The 16748-nt window shown below is 36.3% G+C and overlaps 1 protein-coding gene across 2 annotated transcripts in view; it reads right to left on the minus strand.

Annotated features, from left to right (window-relative positions):
* Positions 1–3181: 3181 nt before the first annotated feature.
* Positions 3182–16748, minus strand: part of LOC149422596 (transcription elongation factor, mitochondrial) — a 40400-nt gene continuing 26833 nt past the window's right edge. For both annotated transcript variants that reach the window (XM_089633389.1, XM_089633388.1), the window contains exons 5-7: positions 16361–16545; positions 9898–9993; positions 3182–8128 (exon numbers count right to left, since the gene is read on the minus strand). In XM_089633389.1, the coding sequence (XP_089489515.1) occupies positions 7843–8128; positions 9898–9993; positions 16361–16545 (567 nt within the window). In that variant the 3' untranslated portion in view covers positions 3182–7842. The remainder of the gene's footprint in view (positions 8129–9897; positions 9994–16360; positions 16546–16748) is intronic.

Genomic DNA, 16748 nt, shown 5'->3' on the forward strand with positions numbered 1-16748 from the left:
AACGTCATTTCTAATTGACAATTCTTATTTTATTCAAACTCTCATCATGTTACTTATCTCTATAATTAATAACAATAATTCCCTACCGTCCAACGCTGCCTCTTTACTCTCCTCCTTATATTTCGCCCGTTGTCTGGAGGTTTGTTTGGCAATATTTATAGCCATACCAACTAGAATGTTTGAGGACGTTCTTCACCTTATATAAGCGACAGCGGGAAGGAACGCTGGAAAATTCATTTTCCCAAGCCTACGGTGTCTTTCCTACACCCACCAACTCGCTCCGCCGAGCCTACCAGCCCAGTACGTCCACCCACTGTGTATAACCCTCCAAATACACTGGCATCACAGCCCGCTGCGACTTACCTGCGCTCCCCGACCGCACCTTCCTCATCCTACTCTGCCCGGTGACCTACCTGTGCTCCCCGACCGCACCATCCTCATCCTACTCTGCCCGGTGACCTACCTGCGCTCCCCGCCCTACCCTGCCCCAACCCTCCTGCCCAGCACAGACCACCCACAGCGATAACAACTAACTCTTCCAACATGGAAACCTACCTACTAGAGTTAGAGAAGTTAGATACACCATTAGATGCCCTGCAGACATATATGAAAAACCGCTCCCGCACCCTGACCAGCACCTATCCCCGAAAGGTCACCTTCTACCCGGACGGGGTAAACTTATCGGCAACAACTTTCATGCACACCACGTAAAACCCCGCCCATCGCCACCCAACCACCCACCACCTCCGCTTCCACCTCCACCGCCTCCGCCTCCGCAAACAACAGCTTGGCCATCACCACCGCTCTACCCCTTTTACCGTCAAAAAAATCCACGCTAGATTTCCCACCACTATGGACCACCCCGAGCAACCCAATCAAGACCAAACCAACCACGCCTCCTCAGACCCTCGCTAAAGCCAACTGTTTCCAGTCCCTGACCCCGCCCTCCTCTCAGTCAACAAACTCTGACACTGAAACAACTGACCGCAAAATCAATAACGTTTTAAATCTACTCCCCAATACAAATATCCATTTCACTACCCAGCCAAGGTCATCCGCGCTATAAAAAGCCGGAAAAATAATAAAGCACCCGGCCCGGACGGCGTCACAAACTTCGCTCTTAAAGCCCTCCCCCAAAAAGGAATACTTGCAATAGTAAATCTCATCAACATCGCTCTCAGACTACGCTATTTCCCGAAAAGCTGGAAACACGCGCACGTCATCCTTCTCCCAAAACCGGGAAAAGACCCCCTCTTCTGCAAAAATCACCGTCCGATCAGCCTTCTTTCAAATATTGGTAAAATTTATGAAAAAATCCTTTTGACAAGGTTCCTCAAGCACATTGACGAGGTTTCTACATTACCTGAAGAGCAACACGGCTTTAGAACAAATCACTCCACCCTCCACCAACTCCTCAGAGTCTCCGAAATTATCATCGGAGGCTTCAATACCAAGCGATCAACTGGCGCCATATTCCTGGATACTCAGTGCCTTCAAATCATTTCTACGCCTACGTACTTTTCAAGTAAAATACGGAGGAGCTCTCTCAAAACAACGCTTCATGACAGCAGGGGTCCCGCAAGGGTCTCCGCGTTCTCCTATCCTCTTCAATGTTCTAATTCACACAAAGCTCTGTACGCAGATGATACCACAGTTATGGTTAGATACTGTTCACTATCTCTACTATTTTATCTCCCGGCCTGCAGAACTAACTTGCCAATGGTCAAGCCTGTGGGGAGAGCAATCTTGCTGTTGAACAGAATCAATTCAGATATCGACATTTTTAGCATCAATAAAGCTTCCTTTAAAAGGCAAGCTCTATTATCACTGGCATAGTTGATATACACACTGTTAATATTAATCTAAGAATTCTTTTTGCAAAAATATTTTAAAAACGCATTGAAATTAACAATTTTGTAATGTTTTTGAAATGAATAACCAAAATTGAACTAATTGAATTCACCCAGGATGATTACTTACCGACTACAAAGAAACATCGAATGACTTCAAGATTGGTATGATAGATGGCGTATAGACGTGAATCCCTCAAAGAGCATAGCCGTCTTTTTCTCTCGTAGAGAGAAAAAAAAAAAAGTTTCACCCCTATAAGTTGCTATAGGCAGCCCACTCATCGGGTAGAAAAAAACCATCCCATAGGTACTTACCCTCACTTCAGTTCACAAGACATGGAGATTAATTTCCCCACTCTGTAAAGTTTTACAATAGGATACCGAACTCACCCCAGTCATCAATTAGCAGTTCTGCAGGGACCAACCTGTGAGCCCGTCAACTGCTTGCTGCCTACTGAGGCGGCCGGCTGCTACGGCCAGTTCCCCCACGTCGAGCCCTGCTGTTACTCCACTGCGCCGCTACACGGACCTACCATACCTACGCCCCGGCTCTGCACGGACTACGGATTACCATGGATTCTTCAGGATCGCATCAGCGCCCTGGCCCTGGATATTATGCTTTCTCTCTGATAATATAATCTCGCAAGTACCTGTTACACCCTAGTGACGTCTAACGGACTCTGGCGTAAGCTTTATGACTACCGCCATCTATCGATTAACACTCAACCTAATTACCATACATCACAGCTATTAATATTGATTGCAATGAGCTTAAATGATATATCTTTTAATTAGATTGTCAACCATCTCATTGAAGAAACCTGCCTCTTTGTCTATTCTGAAGTAAATAATAATCCTAATGAAGATAGTTAGCATTATGGGGATCGTATAATGCTCCCACAAAGTTACGGACAGCGAAAGTGGATAAAATCCGAACATATTAGCATACCGACCAACCTTAATACCTTAATGCCATTCCAAAAGACATTTTATTGTCTTCATTGTATACTTAAGGGACATTGTTGGCATTGTTAGTGCACCTTTCGGAATTTTTTTACTGTATTCATATAATTAGAGCAAATAATAATTTGCAAAGTGCAATTTGCTAAGCAGAGGGAAATGTAGGCGTACTCTTCAACCTACACTTAAGAAGTGAGAAATAAATAACATATTCCCAATGTATGACCTACACCAAGAAGTGAGCATTACTTGATGTTATTGCCTATGTCCAATGAATGAATGATTGTCCAATGCCGGCGGTAAATTAGCTCATTCAAAATTGAAATTGCCGAACAAATAAAAGCACTACATTATTAATTTATTTATTTTTTATGATTATTTAACGCCATCTCTGTCTGCATGCAAATAATATGCAAATCCTCTACAACTCAAGGCGTGCAATGCTCGTCCTGTAAGGAAAATCTGCACTACAAGTGTGGAGGTACGTCAGAGGAAAATTATAAAAAGCTGAAACTGGACCTGAGAAGTACTTGGCGATGCAGCAGGTGCAAATCTTCAAATATTGCCATCGGCGTCCACGATCTGACCACCATTATGGAAGATATCAAAAGGATCCAGATGGACTTGTCATCATTCAAGGCACTGCACGACGATATTAAAATCCTCCGTGAAGAAGTACAAGGCGTACAAAAGTCGGTTGAGAGCTGTCACCATGATGTAGCAACATTCGGAAACAAGATTGCCGATATGGAAAATCGACTTCAAAAGGTCGAACATCTGGAGGCAGAAGTCTCCCACCTGAGAACCGAAGTACGTAACATGATCGAGGAATCAAACAGAAAGGACCAATGGGCAAGACTGCAAAACCTTGAAATAAGGGGTATCCCGGATAAGAAGGGTGAAAACTTAGTAACCATTATTTCAAAAATTGCTAGTCTGAGCAACGTGGATATCGGCGAAAGGGACATGGAGTTCGTAACACGTGTTGCTCACAGAGGCCGTGAGACTGGGAAGATAAAAACAAAATCAATAGTTTTGAAATTTACCAGCCGAAACTTAAAAAACCAGCTTCTGCAGGCGGTAAAAGACCGCAAAGGGATATCATCAACGGAATTAGGATTTACGGGATTCCCGCAAAATGTCTATGTAGGTGACCATCTCACTAAACAAACAGCTATTTTACCGCGCAAGGCTTCTCGCGAAACAAAAGGGTTTTCAATTTGTATGGCCAAAATCTGCATAATTCACGCTCGACGAAATACGTCATCAGCGCCCATCATAATCTCAAAGGAGGCAGACTTGAAGAAGATGGACCGCGAGCCTCCGACCACAGGACCCAACCGAGGAGATGCAGCAGGCCCTCAGCCGAGCCAAGCCTCAAGATAAGACCATTCAAATTGATCGTATTTCATACTAACTTCATTTTAACTATTCTTAATGTTTTATATTACTTTAAATGTACCCTTCCCTCCCTCATCCCCATCACCTACCCTAAGGATCTATTCACACTAACACACTTTTCTTCCTTTAAACATTTTGCAAAAATATTTGGGAATTATATAAAAATAAACACAAACTTAATTATCGATTTTTCTCGGTCCAATGACTCTAAATAAATTAAATATATATTACCAAAACGTAAGAGGGCTACGCACTAAGACTGACACATTGCTGATGGCTGTTCGATCCAACGAGTATGACGTTATCGCTCTGACCGAATCGTGGCTTGTTGATGGCATCCGTAATGAAGAGTTATTTGATGATCGCTACGATGTACACCGCCGAGATCGGGACTACGCTTGCACAGGGCAGCGCTTGGGCGGGGGTATCTTAGTCGCTGTTCGTCGTGAACTGGTAGCTCACGAGCGCCCAGGGTGGCATTCACGAGCTGAGGACATCTGGATATCATTAGAATCCAAGGGATCCAAACACACAAATCTTCACATATGATGTGTTTACCTCCCTAAAGGACCAACATATCGTGAAAATATGGAAAGCTTCCTCACCCAAATTTCAGCACTTACGTTGCAATTTCCCTCAGACAAATTCATTATCCTAGGTGACTTCAACCTCTCTGACATTTCATGGAATAAGTCTCCCAATAACACGTCCTTTATACACAGTGATCGCTTATCGCCTGTTAGCACATCATTTATAGACTGCATGCATTTTTCTATTTTTAAAAAATACAATTTTTTTATTTTTAAAATGGAAGGTTATGACGACTGGAAACATATTGTAGACGCCATAGAAAGACACGGGACATCTAAAATTCACCTCGATTCTTGTTTAACGTATCAACAATAAAACATTACAAACAGAACACTAGATGAAGAGCAAGAATTCATGACCAAGAAAGAAAAATCTTTTTGGCGCCAAGTACTCTCTAGACTCCTTGATGTTACTCTGACACTTTCAACGTGTAATTTAGCCTTTCTTTGCCACTGATAAAAGGTAGATTGCAATGATCCAAGTTCCCGAGGAAACTTTTTGAGTATTGTCGAGTTATTAGCAAAATACGATCCGATTTCACAAGAGTTGTTAAGTAAATTAAAGGGCCAGATAAATACTTATGTTCAAAAATACAAAATTAGCTCATTCTGTTCTGGTTCTAAAAATTATAAAATCCATATCAAATCCAACCAAATTATTAAACCCATAAATCACAAATATATACCTCTAAATAAATGTCGAGGACAAGGATATGATGGTGCTAACGAAATGAAAGGCACTTGGAGTGGAGTTCAAAAACTCATAAAAGATATAGAGCCAAATGCGGTATATGTTCACTGTGCTTCTCATAACTTAAATCTAGTACTTAATGATGCAGTAAGAGAGGTTATTGATATGCAACATTTTTTTGAAACAGTTCAACAAATTTATAATTTTTTTGGGCATAGCATCAAAAGTTGGAATATCTTATCAAGTTTTATATCTGATAAAAAAGGGGAGTCTTCAACTTTGATAATATTAAAAACATTGAACCCCACTAGATGACCAAGACGTTATGATGCTATTTTTGCTTTAAAAGTTCAGTTTGTTGAAGTCCAAAAAGCGCTAACGAAAACAATTCTGTTAAATTGCAAATTGGATGAAAGAAATGAAGCTTTTTCAATCAAGAAGAAGATTGAGAACTACAGTTTTATTATGTTATTGGTTTTCCATTGAAAAATTCTACAAACTATCGAAAGTAGATATTATATTATTTAAGATAACATATTATACTGACAATCTTACAAGAAAAACCTTTAGGGGATGCCATACGTAGTAATTCAAAATCATGTGTTTTTGGTTTGAAAATTTGGTCGCCTAGAAATGTTTCAGATGCTTTAATTAAATACTGCGAGTAGAATACATCTTGGCCTTTGAAACAATCGAGTATTTTTTAGATCAGTCTTTTTATAAGCCCAGAAAAAAATAATGTAAAGGCCTATGAAAACTTGTTTAAAGTTCAAAATCTCCTACTTACGAACCCATTTTCGATTATGATTTTATTGTATAATGTGGCAAATTAAGTTATTTATAAAATGATCCAAAAAAAATTAAATATTTATGCCTGAACATCCACAAAATAAAATAAAAGGCACTTTTTGGCCATGTTTTTTTCTTGCATAAATCAAAACAGGCGGATGGTGTTAAGCGGGAATTTAAACCTTATCGCCATCTACGTAAGGGTTGTTATTGATAGCGGCTCTATTTAAAATACTAGACGACGTAGTGCATCGCCTTAATTCATTACGATAAAAAATGGTTTTAACTTTATAAGAGAAACATCATTTAAATAAGAATAATTTTTTTAAATATGTACTAATTTGATAAAAGTATAAAGTATTTGTATATATATATATAAGAGTTACATTATAATATATTATTAAAAAAAAAACTAAAATAATTCCCACGGTTTGAAAATTACCGGCATTTTAAATAATGGAGACTTATTGGTTGTTGTCTTTGATAAATTTTTCAATGTTTTCTATTATCTTCAACATTATGTAGCAAATGTAATCTCTTAATTTAAATTTGCTTATATTTAAGGCTGGCCGCATACATACGTTTCCCGTATTCAATTACCGAATTCGTTTTCCGTATTCGGAATTCCGTGAGACTAGCGCAAACGTTCGTTTTTCTTCATTCGGAATGTATAAACGTCAGTACCAGTGTTGCCAACAAGGGCGATATATCGCCATTTAGGCTACTCAGAGCGAGAATCGGCGCCGAAAAAATCTAAAAGGCGACTGGTCGCCAATTAAGCTACTTCAAAAACATCAATTTTAAACATGTCCCGAAATTCTCTAGCCACCCCCCCCCCCACGAAATTTTTATTTTCACGTAAAAACATCAATTTTAAACATGTCCCACCTAACAGCAAATTCGGCTACTTTACGCTACCTTATGTATGAGAAACGGCGATATTAGGTCAAGATCCGTTGGCAACACTGAATTACGAACGGAAATTTCCGTACGTTTGCGTCGGCACAAACAAACTGTATGCAATAGCTGCGTTCCACATGACGTCATTAGGTTTTTTTCCATTCGGTTTCTCCAAACGCGCCGGCTCGCATTCGGAACGTGCGTAAGGAATTTGTTCCGTTCGGAACTAAAACGAACGTGTGCGGCAGTTAATGTATTTTCTACTGATTCCGTGCATTCGGATGTCCGAATACGGAAAACGAATTCGGAAATCGAATACGAAAAACGTATGTATGCGGCCAGCCTAAACGACTATGGTGACCCTATACAAACTCGATGAAAACTAAAAGAGGTGGGCGTTGACCATTTACAATTCGAAATAAAGAATGCCGCGTCTTAACCCAATATAAATATGTATTTTATGTTTCTTCTTTTTTTATTTAAATATGTAGTTTATGTTACATGTGGATTGTAAATGGACAAATATCTGTTATGCACAAAAAAAAACCTAGACTCAAGAAATGATAAATACATACATACCATTATTCCCATTGTACAATTTTCCATAACAGATTATTTTCTTAAAGTTAAAAATAATGACAAGTTACCTGCTTGAGGATCGCTAATTTCTGGAACTACCCATATTGTTGATGACCTTTTCATTCTTATGAATGCACAGTTCCATAAAAGTAATACACAAAAGTAAAGTTTGACAGAGGACTTCCCTCTGTACGTCCGTTTGGCTGAAGTAATATTGTGTTATGGGATCGCCTATATGCAAAGGTGTGAGCCTGTCTATTATTTCACCTATTTCATCGTGTTTGTTTGTTTCTTCAAATTTATCAAGCATCCTGGCGATGACAGATTGAGATGAAACCCTCTCATTTCCCACAAATGTCCTGAATAATCTGAAATAATGTTTTAGCTAATTTATCATTCTTGTGGGATTTCTTGTGGTTTATGATATGAAAATTCACATTACTGGAAAGGAAAAAGAAATTGATTATTTTACAAAAATCACAGGAGTGCTCAAATACAACAAGCAAATATAAATAAATCCACCATTGAAATTTTAAAATCTAAAGTTATTTACAAGATGTCTATTAAAGGTTTTAGTGTAACGTGAAGCGTCTTGCTTTTAACCCTTTGAAGCCTGAATTTATTTTATTTATTTATTTATTTATTTAGTACAGGAAAGAAAGAAAGGAAAAGGTAGAAGCTTGTTCATATTTTAGATTTTTTTATTATTTTGAGATAGAATAAAAAAATTACAATTACGGCAAAATTAAGTAAATCAATTTTTACCAAAAATATGAATAACTCATTTTAGACATCATACAAATTAAAAATAGCGTAAGGGTAAATCATAAAAACAAGCTGTCTTATTGTGACATAACCACATTTTGATAATGGCCTTGAATGCCAAACAGCTGTCATCACAATAATAAAAATAAAAATGTAGAAATAATAACAATGTATTATGATATTTGATTTACTTTAACCTCTCAGAAAAGGACTTTTATTTACTTTGTGTTCCTTTGCGAACTGTCAAAACGCGGAAATTTTTGTGTTATTCACGAGTTTTGTTAAAAGCTCCATAACTCACGTTTTGGGAAACGTAGCCTCATTCTAAAAAATGTTTTGGAAAGATTATGAAATTCACTATCGTATTGTTTTGTTATACGTAAATATTTGCGTTTCTAAATATACATTTTCTGAAAACGTCAAAAATATCTAAAAATCGCTGACCATTATTTCAAAGCTGTGAAAAATGTACTTTTTTCTGAGTATCATAAAGAAATAACACTTTATATATTGAAGAAATATAATTAAAAACTATTGGTCACCTCAAAATATTAACCGTCCAAACTAAAATATTTTTAATAAATTATTTAAAAACGCAATAAATTACGAACGAACAAGCTGACAGATTCAATCGACTCAGAAAATGCACCTCTAGATTCCATAGATATTTTTTAATGCAGACGCGTAGCGTTATTCATTATCGATACTCTGTTTTTTAAATCATGGCAATCCGTATACTAGTGATGGAAATAAATCGATTTTTGTAAAATCTCGCGCGTTTACGTGAAAAGACGTACTAATGTCTTGACCGCTATTATCATATTTACGTCTTTTGACGTTCTAATGTTCCGAGTGGTTAAATCATAAAAAAGTTAAGTGGAGTTATGTTGTGGGGAACATTCATAAGAGCTGGGTGTACACAATGCTATTTTTCATACGATCGACAAATTTATAGAGCGAGTGATTGTGGATTGGCACACTAATCATTCAGGGTGTAAACCAAATTTTCAACCTAGCGAATAAAGCTGGCAACTGACTGAAATATTGTCGACACAGCAAGCTGAATACTTTCCACAAGCACTATGTGTTACACTAGCTTGTCGATTTTCTTGCGAATACCTTTGTTACAAAATAATTCAGTACAGACACTGAGTACAAAAAATAACAATTAAAACCAGAGTATCGTCGAGCCGAGTATGCAAAACAAGCATTTAAGGTAACCTAATAAAGGGTGTAATATAAAAATCTTACCTCGACAGTCATATTATGAAACAAGTAAATGTTTGAAATCAGTGGCCGCCTTGGATAAAATGCTCTTGTATTTTACCAAACACTTTATTTAAGGATTTGCTATGAGGAAAGAAAATCTTACCTTGATGGTAGAGTTGATCGAAGATAGAATACTTTATGATGAAATGTTTCCTGGTGATGTTCGTATTCTGAATTATCACCGTCAGTATTCACATTACTGGAAAGGAAAAAGAAATTGATTATTTTACAAAAATCACAGGAGTGCTCAAATACAACAAGCAAATATAAATAAATCCACCATTGAAATTTTAAAATCTAAAGTTATTTACAAGATGTCTATTAAAGGTTTTAGTGTAACGTGAAGCGTCTTGCTTTTAACCCTTTGAAGCCTGAATTTATTTTATTTATTTATTTATTTATTTAGTACAGGTGATGATACAATGACACATGTAGATAAAAAAATACTTTGACTGCCCAACTAGGAGGAATTCCCGTTTTAGGACAGTCAAAATTGAGTTAGTATTCATGCACGCATACATATTTTGTAAGAACAAAAACAAAAAAGGAAAAAAAAGAAAAGTAATATAATATATACACAACTAAAAAAATATATACATATATAACTAAAAAATAATGATACATTAAAAGAAAAATATTAGTATAAAAGATTAAAAGCAAAAAGTTATAAAGTTAACTGATGTTAACTTGTTGTTTGATTTGTTTAGTTTTGTTTATTTTCTTGTTTTCTTAATGTGTTTGATATTTTGTTTGTTTTATTTTTGGAAAAGTGTGAGTTCACGCTCTTTTCTCCCTAATTGGTGAAGCCAGACAGTGATCGATTTACGAAGAGCACCTATGCTTTCCTTTTTCCAAGCATCAGGTATAAAGTTGTAAAGTTTTGGGCCTAGGAATGAAAAATGTCTTTGAGCAAGTGAAGTTTTGGTTGTGGGTGGTACGATTGGATTCCTCCGTGAGTGTCGGGTGTCGTGACAGTGGTCGATAGATGGGTAGAGATGACGTTTTTTATGAGTGTTCAAAATTATTTTCCTCATGTATAATTGTCTGACATCTAGAACTCGTAACTCTTCAAATAGTGAATCGCTGTGGTGCCTAAAAGGTTTTTTCATGATTACCCTTAGTAAGGATTTTTGGGCCTTTGCTAAGTGGTCTAAAACCATTTTTGCGCATCCACCCCAGCCTAATGATGCATAATCTAATAGTGACCCACACATAGCGTTGTAAATGAGTCTTAAATCTTTTAGACATAGGATATTTCTAATTGGCATAAAGATATGCGTCAGCTTTCTAACCTTAGTAGTCACAAGGTCTATATGTCCGTCCCATCTAAGATGTTTGTCGATAACAATACCGAGATATTTTATACTGTTCACGCATTCTAATTTATAGCAATTACAGATATTTGATTCGTTGCATTTATGTATGAAAATATTGTATAATTCTTTGGGTTGGCCCGCTTCTGTCGCACTAAATCGTAAAAAATTTTGTTTTTTCTGAATTGAGAGTCAAAAGATTATAATCTAACCAATATTTAAGCTGATTAATACCGTCTTCTGCTTTGTTGTGTACAGCATTCCAGTTTCTTCCTTCAAATATTAAGACAGTATCATCCGCAAATGTTATGATGTGATTGGAGAGATTACTGTTACATAAATCATTTATATAAATACTGAACAGAAGTGGTCCTAGGGTACTCCCTTGCGGTACACCAAATTCTATAAGGGCGGGATCGCTAACTGTATCATTAATTTTAACTTTTTGGTATCTGTTCGCTAAGTAACTATCCATCCATTTGAATAGCTGTCCCTGAATGCCGATGGCCTGTAGTTTTTTCAGAAGTATTTTATGCGAGATGGTATCAAAAGCTTTTGCCAGATCAAGGAAGAGAGCGATGGACTTAACTCCCTGGTCAATATTATTGGAAATAATATCAGTCAGCTTGGCAATAGCATCTTCTGTTCCTAAACCAGGTCGAAAGCCAAATTGGTTCTTAGATAGGATCTTATGATTTTCTAGGTAGAGACTAAGACGATTTTTGACGATTTTCTCAATAATTTTTGAAATTGAATTTAGTAGAGATATAGGCCGATAATTTTGTATATCCGATTTGTCTCCATTTTTGTGAATCAGTATGACAATTGATTCTTTTAAGTGGTTCGGAAATATGCCTGATTTGAAACTAAGATTACAGATAAATGCAATAGTACTAGCTATAAGTGGTTTCAACACTTTTAGCAAATTTGTTGACACTTTATCTGACCCGCAAGCATTCGATGTCTTGAGTTCATCTATCATTTTCATTATTTCATTAGTCGTAGTTTGAATCTCATCTGCTTTACAATTATAAACAGTTGAAGGTATGTTGGCTAGATCGGATTCAGTTTTCTTACATTTATCGAGTATTTTGTTGGCGAGTGAAGCTCCTACGGAAGTAAAATAATGATTTGCAAAATTAGCCATCCCCTTGGGGTCAGCAGTGTTTGTGTTTTTAGTGTCTAATGATTGTATGAATGACGACTTATTATTTTTTGTTTTGGTGATTTTTCGAAATATATCCCAGAAACGTTTCGGAGTTAATGTGTTTTCGTATATATATTGTTTGTAGAATTTTTCTTTTGTTGTTTTAATTAATTTTTTGCACAAGTTCCTATATTTCTTATATTGTTCTTGTAGTAAAATATTACCTGGTTGCCTTTTCGCAATTTTGTGGAGTTGGTTTCGTCTGTGAATAGATTTGACAAGGCCAGGGGAGATCCATGGCATGAGTTTAAATTGTTTGTTTGGGATACATTTGTTGACAGTGTTATTAGATATGTAGAATTGCAATTTCTTAATAAATTCGTCCATTGCTTGGTTAGTGTCAGTCTGATCTAGTACGTTATGCCACTTTTCTGTACGTAGCTCCTCGAGCAGGCTGCTGTAATTTATTCTAGAAATATATTTATTTTTAGCAGCAGAGGAGGGCTTATTTCTTAGACCGAGCGCCGTGGTATAATGGTCTGAAATTGTTGTGTGTATGACAAACGAGTCTATGAACTTAATATTTTTTATGTTAATGTGATCTAAGCAGGATTTGCTCGTGCCTTGTACTCTAGTGGGGGTGTTAATTGTTGGAGTGAAACCGTTTTCGCTCAGAAAACATAAATAATCATCGCATTGACGGTGATTGTCTAAGATTATATCGACATTTAGGTCTCCAATGATTATTTGATGTTCTGAGTTGTTTGTGTTGTTAATGATGGAATGTAGTGAATTAAGAAAGGTATCAATATTGTTGAAAGATGGTGATCTATAAATTGCAAATATGCATACATTTTTGTTAAGTACTATTTTTAGACAATTTGCTTGTGATAAAGCGAGCTCGTCAACTTGAGCTTGTATTCCGTTCCTGACATAGATAACAATTCCACTGGATTTATTTATTTTTATAGATGTGTGGTATTCAGTGTAATTTTGTATTTCTTTGGAGGTATAGTATTCATTGATCCAGCACTCAGTCAAAACTAATATGTCAAATGTGAATTTAAGTTGGTCAAGAAATATGAGAATATCATCAATATTGGTAATACTTCGTATATTCTGGTGTACAATTTTTAGACTGTACGATTCCCAACAGTATTTATTTATGTCTTTAGGATTATCAACTACATAATTGTTGCATGTGAGCATAGATTCATCGGGAATTTCAAAAGAATGTTGGATCATTTTTAGAGTAAGTTATCTGTAAGTAAACCCACACGGTAATATTAATTTGGGATGGTAAATTTATGTTTTTGATGTGTGAACAAAGAGTACATAAGTTTGGTTGCTCAGTTATTGAAATAAAATAATATACATAAATTATTGTAATACATAAATTGTGAGAAAACATTAGCCATTTCATGTTCTTTGAATGGTACAAATAAAAATAACAATTGGTATTAGTGGTGAATTGGGGGTTAGCTAGTAATTTCTTATAATAGGTAAGTAAAGTAGTGGGGTCAGAGAGACACAATGATGTAGTTGTAAATTTGACATATGAGAATTTCCTGATAATGTGTGGGTAATATAAATGCACCACGATGTTAATAATTAAATTATTAATTGAAATGTCTGACATCGTGCTTATTTGGGGATTGAACAATGCAATATTGTAGTATTTTTTTGAAAGGAATAGAAATATCATGAAATATAGGAACACTCTGATTAACATTTTGAAAAGGGATACAGGTAGTATGGGTATGATTGCATTTGTGAGTCATAGTGCAAGTAAGATATTCTCAGAGGTGATATGTACAGCTCTCGATTCCGTGGTTTGGCGTATATATACTCGTCCCGCTTTTACCCATACGAATGCAAATTTTTTATCAATAGCCGTCTTCTTCGCTAGGTAAAGTAGGCGTTTATTTGTTGAAGTCAGGTGTTCCGATATATATACCGGCGTGCGCGGTCCGGAGAGTCCTATTGAGGTCGTGTTGAGTTTGTCTTCCTTTGTCACAGCATTCATATTGTACCTTTTTACATCGTTTAAAAAGTCATCTCTTACGTGAACGTGCTTAAACCGCACAATTATAGGTCTGGTTTTTTGGGGGATTGTCTTACCCGGAGCCCTATAGCTAGTCTCAATGTCATTTCTCGTAGTGTTTGTTTTTATTTCTTCATTTATGTTAAATAAAATATTTGCCAAATTCTCACCTTCAACTTCCGGTATACCTCTTATTTCGGCGGCAAAATTTTTTTGTTGCCGATCTTGATCGTCGATCTTTAATTCGAGCATAGTTAGTTTTGCCTCGAGTTCTGTGTTTTTTTTTTGAACGGAGTCTATGCTTTGTAGTTTTATCAGAGATTTTTTAAAGTCTTCTTCAAATCCCTCCATTTTGCTATTAAAGAATGTTAGCGAGGCCTTGAAGTCCTTGAATTCATCGAAAATTTCGTATAATTTCGTCTGGACATTCTTGAATCCCTGTAGCTCAGTCTTGATTTGACGTAATTCATGTGTGATTAGGTCGAGCTGTGTTTCTCCTACTTTAGTGGTGCTGGCCGCTGGGGTCTCCTTACTGGAAATGGAAGTAGAACGCGCCGTACTGCGCGTTTCCGTCTTGCAGCCAGTGCATTTGGTATTATTGCGTTTTTCTTGGGAGAGTTTTCGGTAATGACCTTCACTTACGCCACCGCAGGCGAAATGTAGACTCTCCTTGCAGGAGGAGCACCAGAACATTGATTCCCTCGTGAGTATGGGTTCCGGGCACTTGCTGCAGGTGGTGCTCTCCATATTACAGGGAGTTATTATGTATTACAATGAACAATCGACACAGAAACTGAGTTGTAAAAAAATTATATTTTAGTATCACAGTGTTGAAGGATTTGTATTAGAATATTATATTTAGTTTATTTTGTTGTTAGATTTAATATCACATTTATTTTTAAAATTACAGTAGGTATATATTTGATTTATTTTGTATGATTTATTGGATTGCCATCTGTTGGATAGTAAGTAAATCAAACTTCACAACGTAAAAAATAAAAATAAATGTTTACTCTGGGTTTCGAACTCACGTCCCAGGAAGGTAGATCGGAATGTGTCGGCGCCTCTCACCACTCTGCCAAGTACCGATAAACAGCTAGCGTGATTTATTCCAATATAAATGGTAGACTTGCGAAATAGTCGTACAGAAGGTCTAAATTGTGGTTTAGTTGTTTGACACTTATATAACGACTGTTTTTTTCGAAAATAAATCGTGAAATTCACGTTCGCGTACAACGGGTTCACTGGTTTAGTAGTAATTATTTTTAATGTTTGTTATTTAGATTCACTTTTCACTATGTTTATTGCGATTGTTTGTTGCCTTCTTTTGTATGTCAGAAGGTGTTGATATAAAACACAAATTTAATGTCGGTTTGTCGTTATTTAGAATAGCGCAGCTCACAGATAGTGCGCAAAGCAAAAATGATTATATTCACTTGAATTCTAACTTTAATTCTAACTTTAAGATTGTTTTATTTTTAATTTAGTTTATAGTAAAATGAGATGCGACTGGTCGGTAGGTAGTTTTTTCTTACGATTTTCTTACGACTTGAAAGAGGTATTAAATTAATATCCAATGCTTGATAACACCTTCAGTGAAATTATTTTGTACCAGTGCTAATTGACTGAGCATAGTGAAGTCCTTTTTTAACTCGACCGTATGGAATTTCATCTGTCTAATCAATATTATGGTACCTACCGGCACGAAGAAAGTTTTTTAAAGGAACTGTCATTAAGATGGTGACATTTCTTTGGACGAATTGCATAATTCCTTTTTTCAAATGAAGAAATGTTACGTAAAATATTTATGGTTGATAAATAAGGAGGTTTGTTTTTAAATACCTAATTATAAATCTTATGTTTTCAGAGGAAATTTTGGTTTAGATTTATTAGAGAAGAGAAAATTAGAAACTTTTTTGGTCGCAAGGTCTACAGAACTCCTAGTTTTAGCACCATACAGAATTTAAATTATTTTCGAAGAAAAGGGGTTACTACAATAATAATCAAGCCGACGATATACATATATAGAAATAGCGGATGAAGGCAAGTAGAAAAAGTTCACCTAGATGTAGGGTTGCCGATAATAGTTAGGGCAGAGGCCAGCATGGCAATCAGCTGGGACTTCTGCAGGTTGATATGCACAGTCTTAGGATTATTGGCATCAGCTCCGGCAGAGCGCAGAACAGTCGGAGAGGCCTCCATCACATACACATCGCTCCGAGGAATGGATTGGCAAATGGACCACACCTATAAAAATAACATTAATATTCAACACATAAAGTTATATTTTTCTGCAAAAAATAAATTACACTGTGTTAGTGATAGACATATTTGAGAATCAACAATAAAAAAATATATATAATTAGAACGAATTAATTTTCCAAAATTTTCATATGATTTTCTTGGGCGTCACTGTAAACATAAGAGAAACTTTTTCATCCATTTTGGCG

The sequence above is a fragment of the Hesperophylax consimilis genome, chromosome 7, assembly GCF_061612785.1.
Source record: "Hesperophylax consimilis isolate HC1 chromosome 7, BYU_Hcon_1.0, whole genome shotgun sequence".
Lineage (NCBI taxonomy): Eukaryota > Metazoa > Arthropoda > Insecta > Trichoptera > Limnephilidae > Hesperophylax > Hesperophylax consimilis.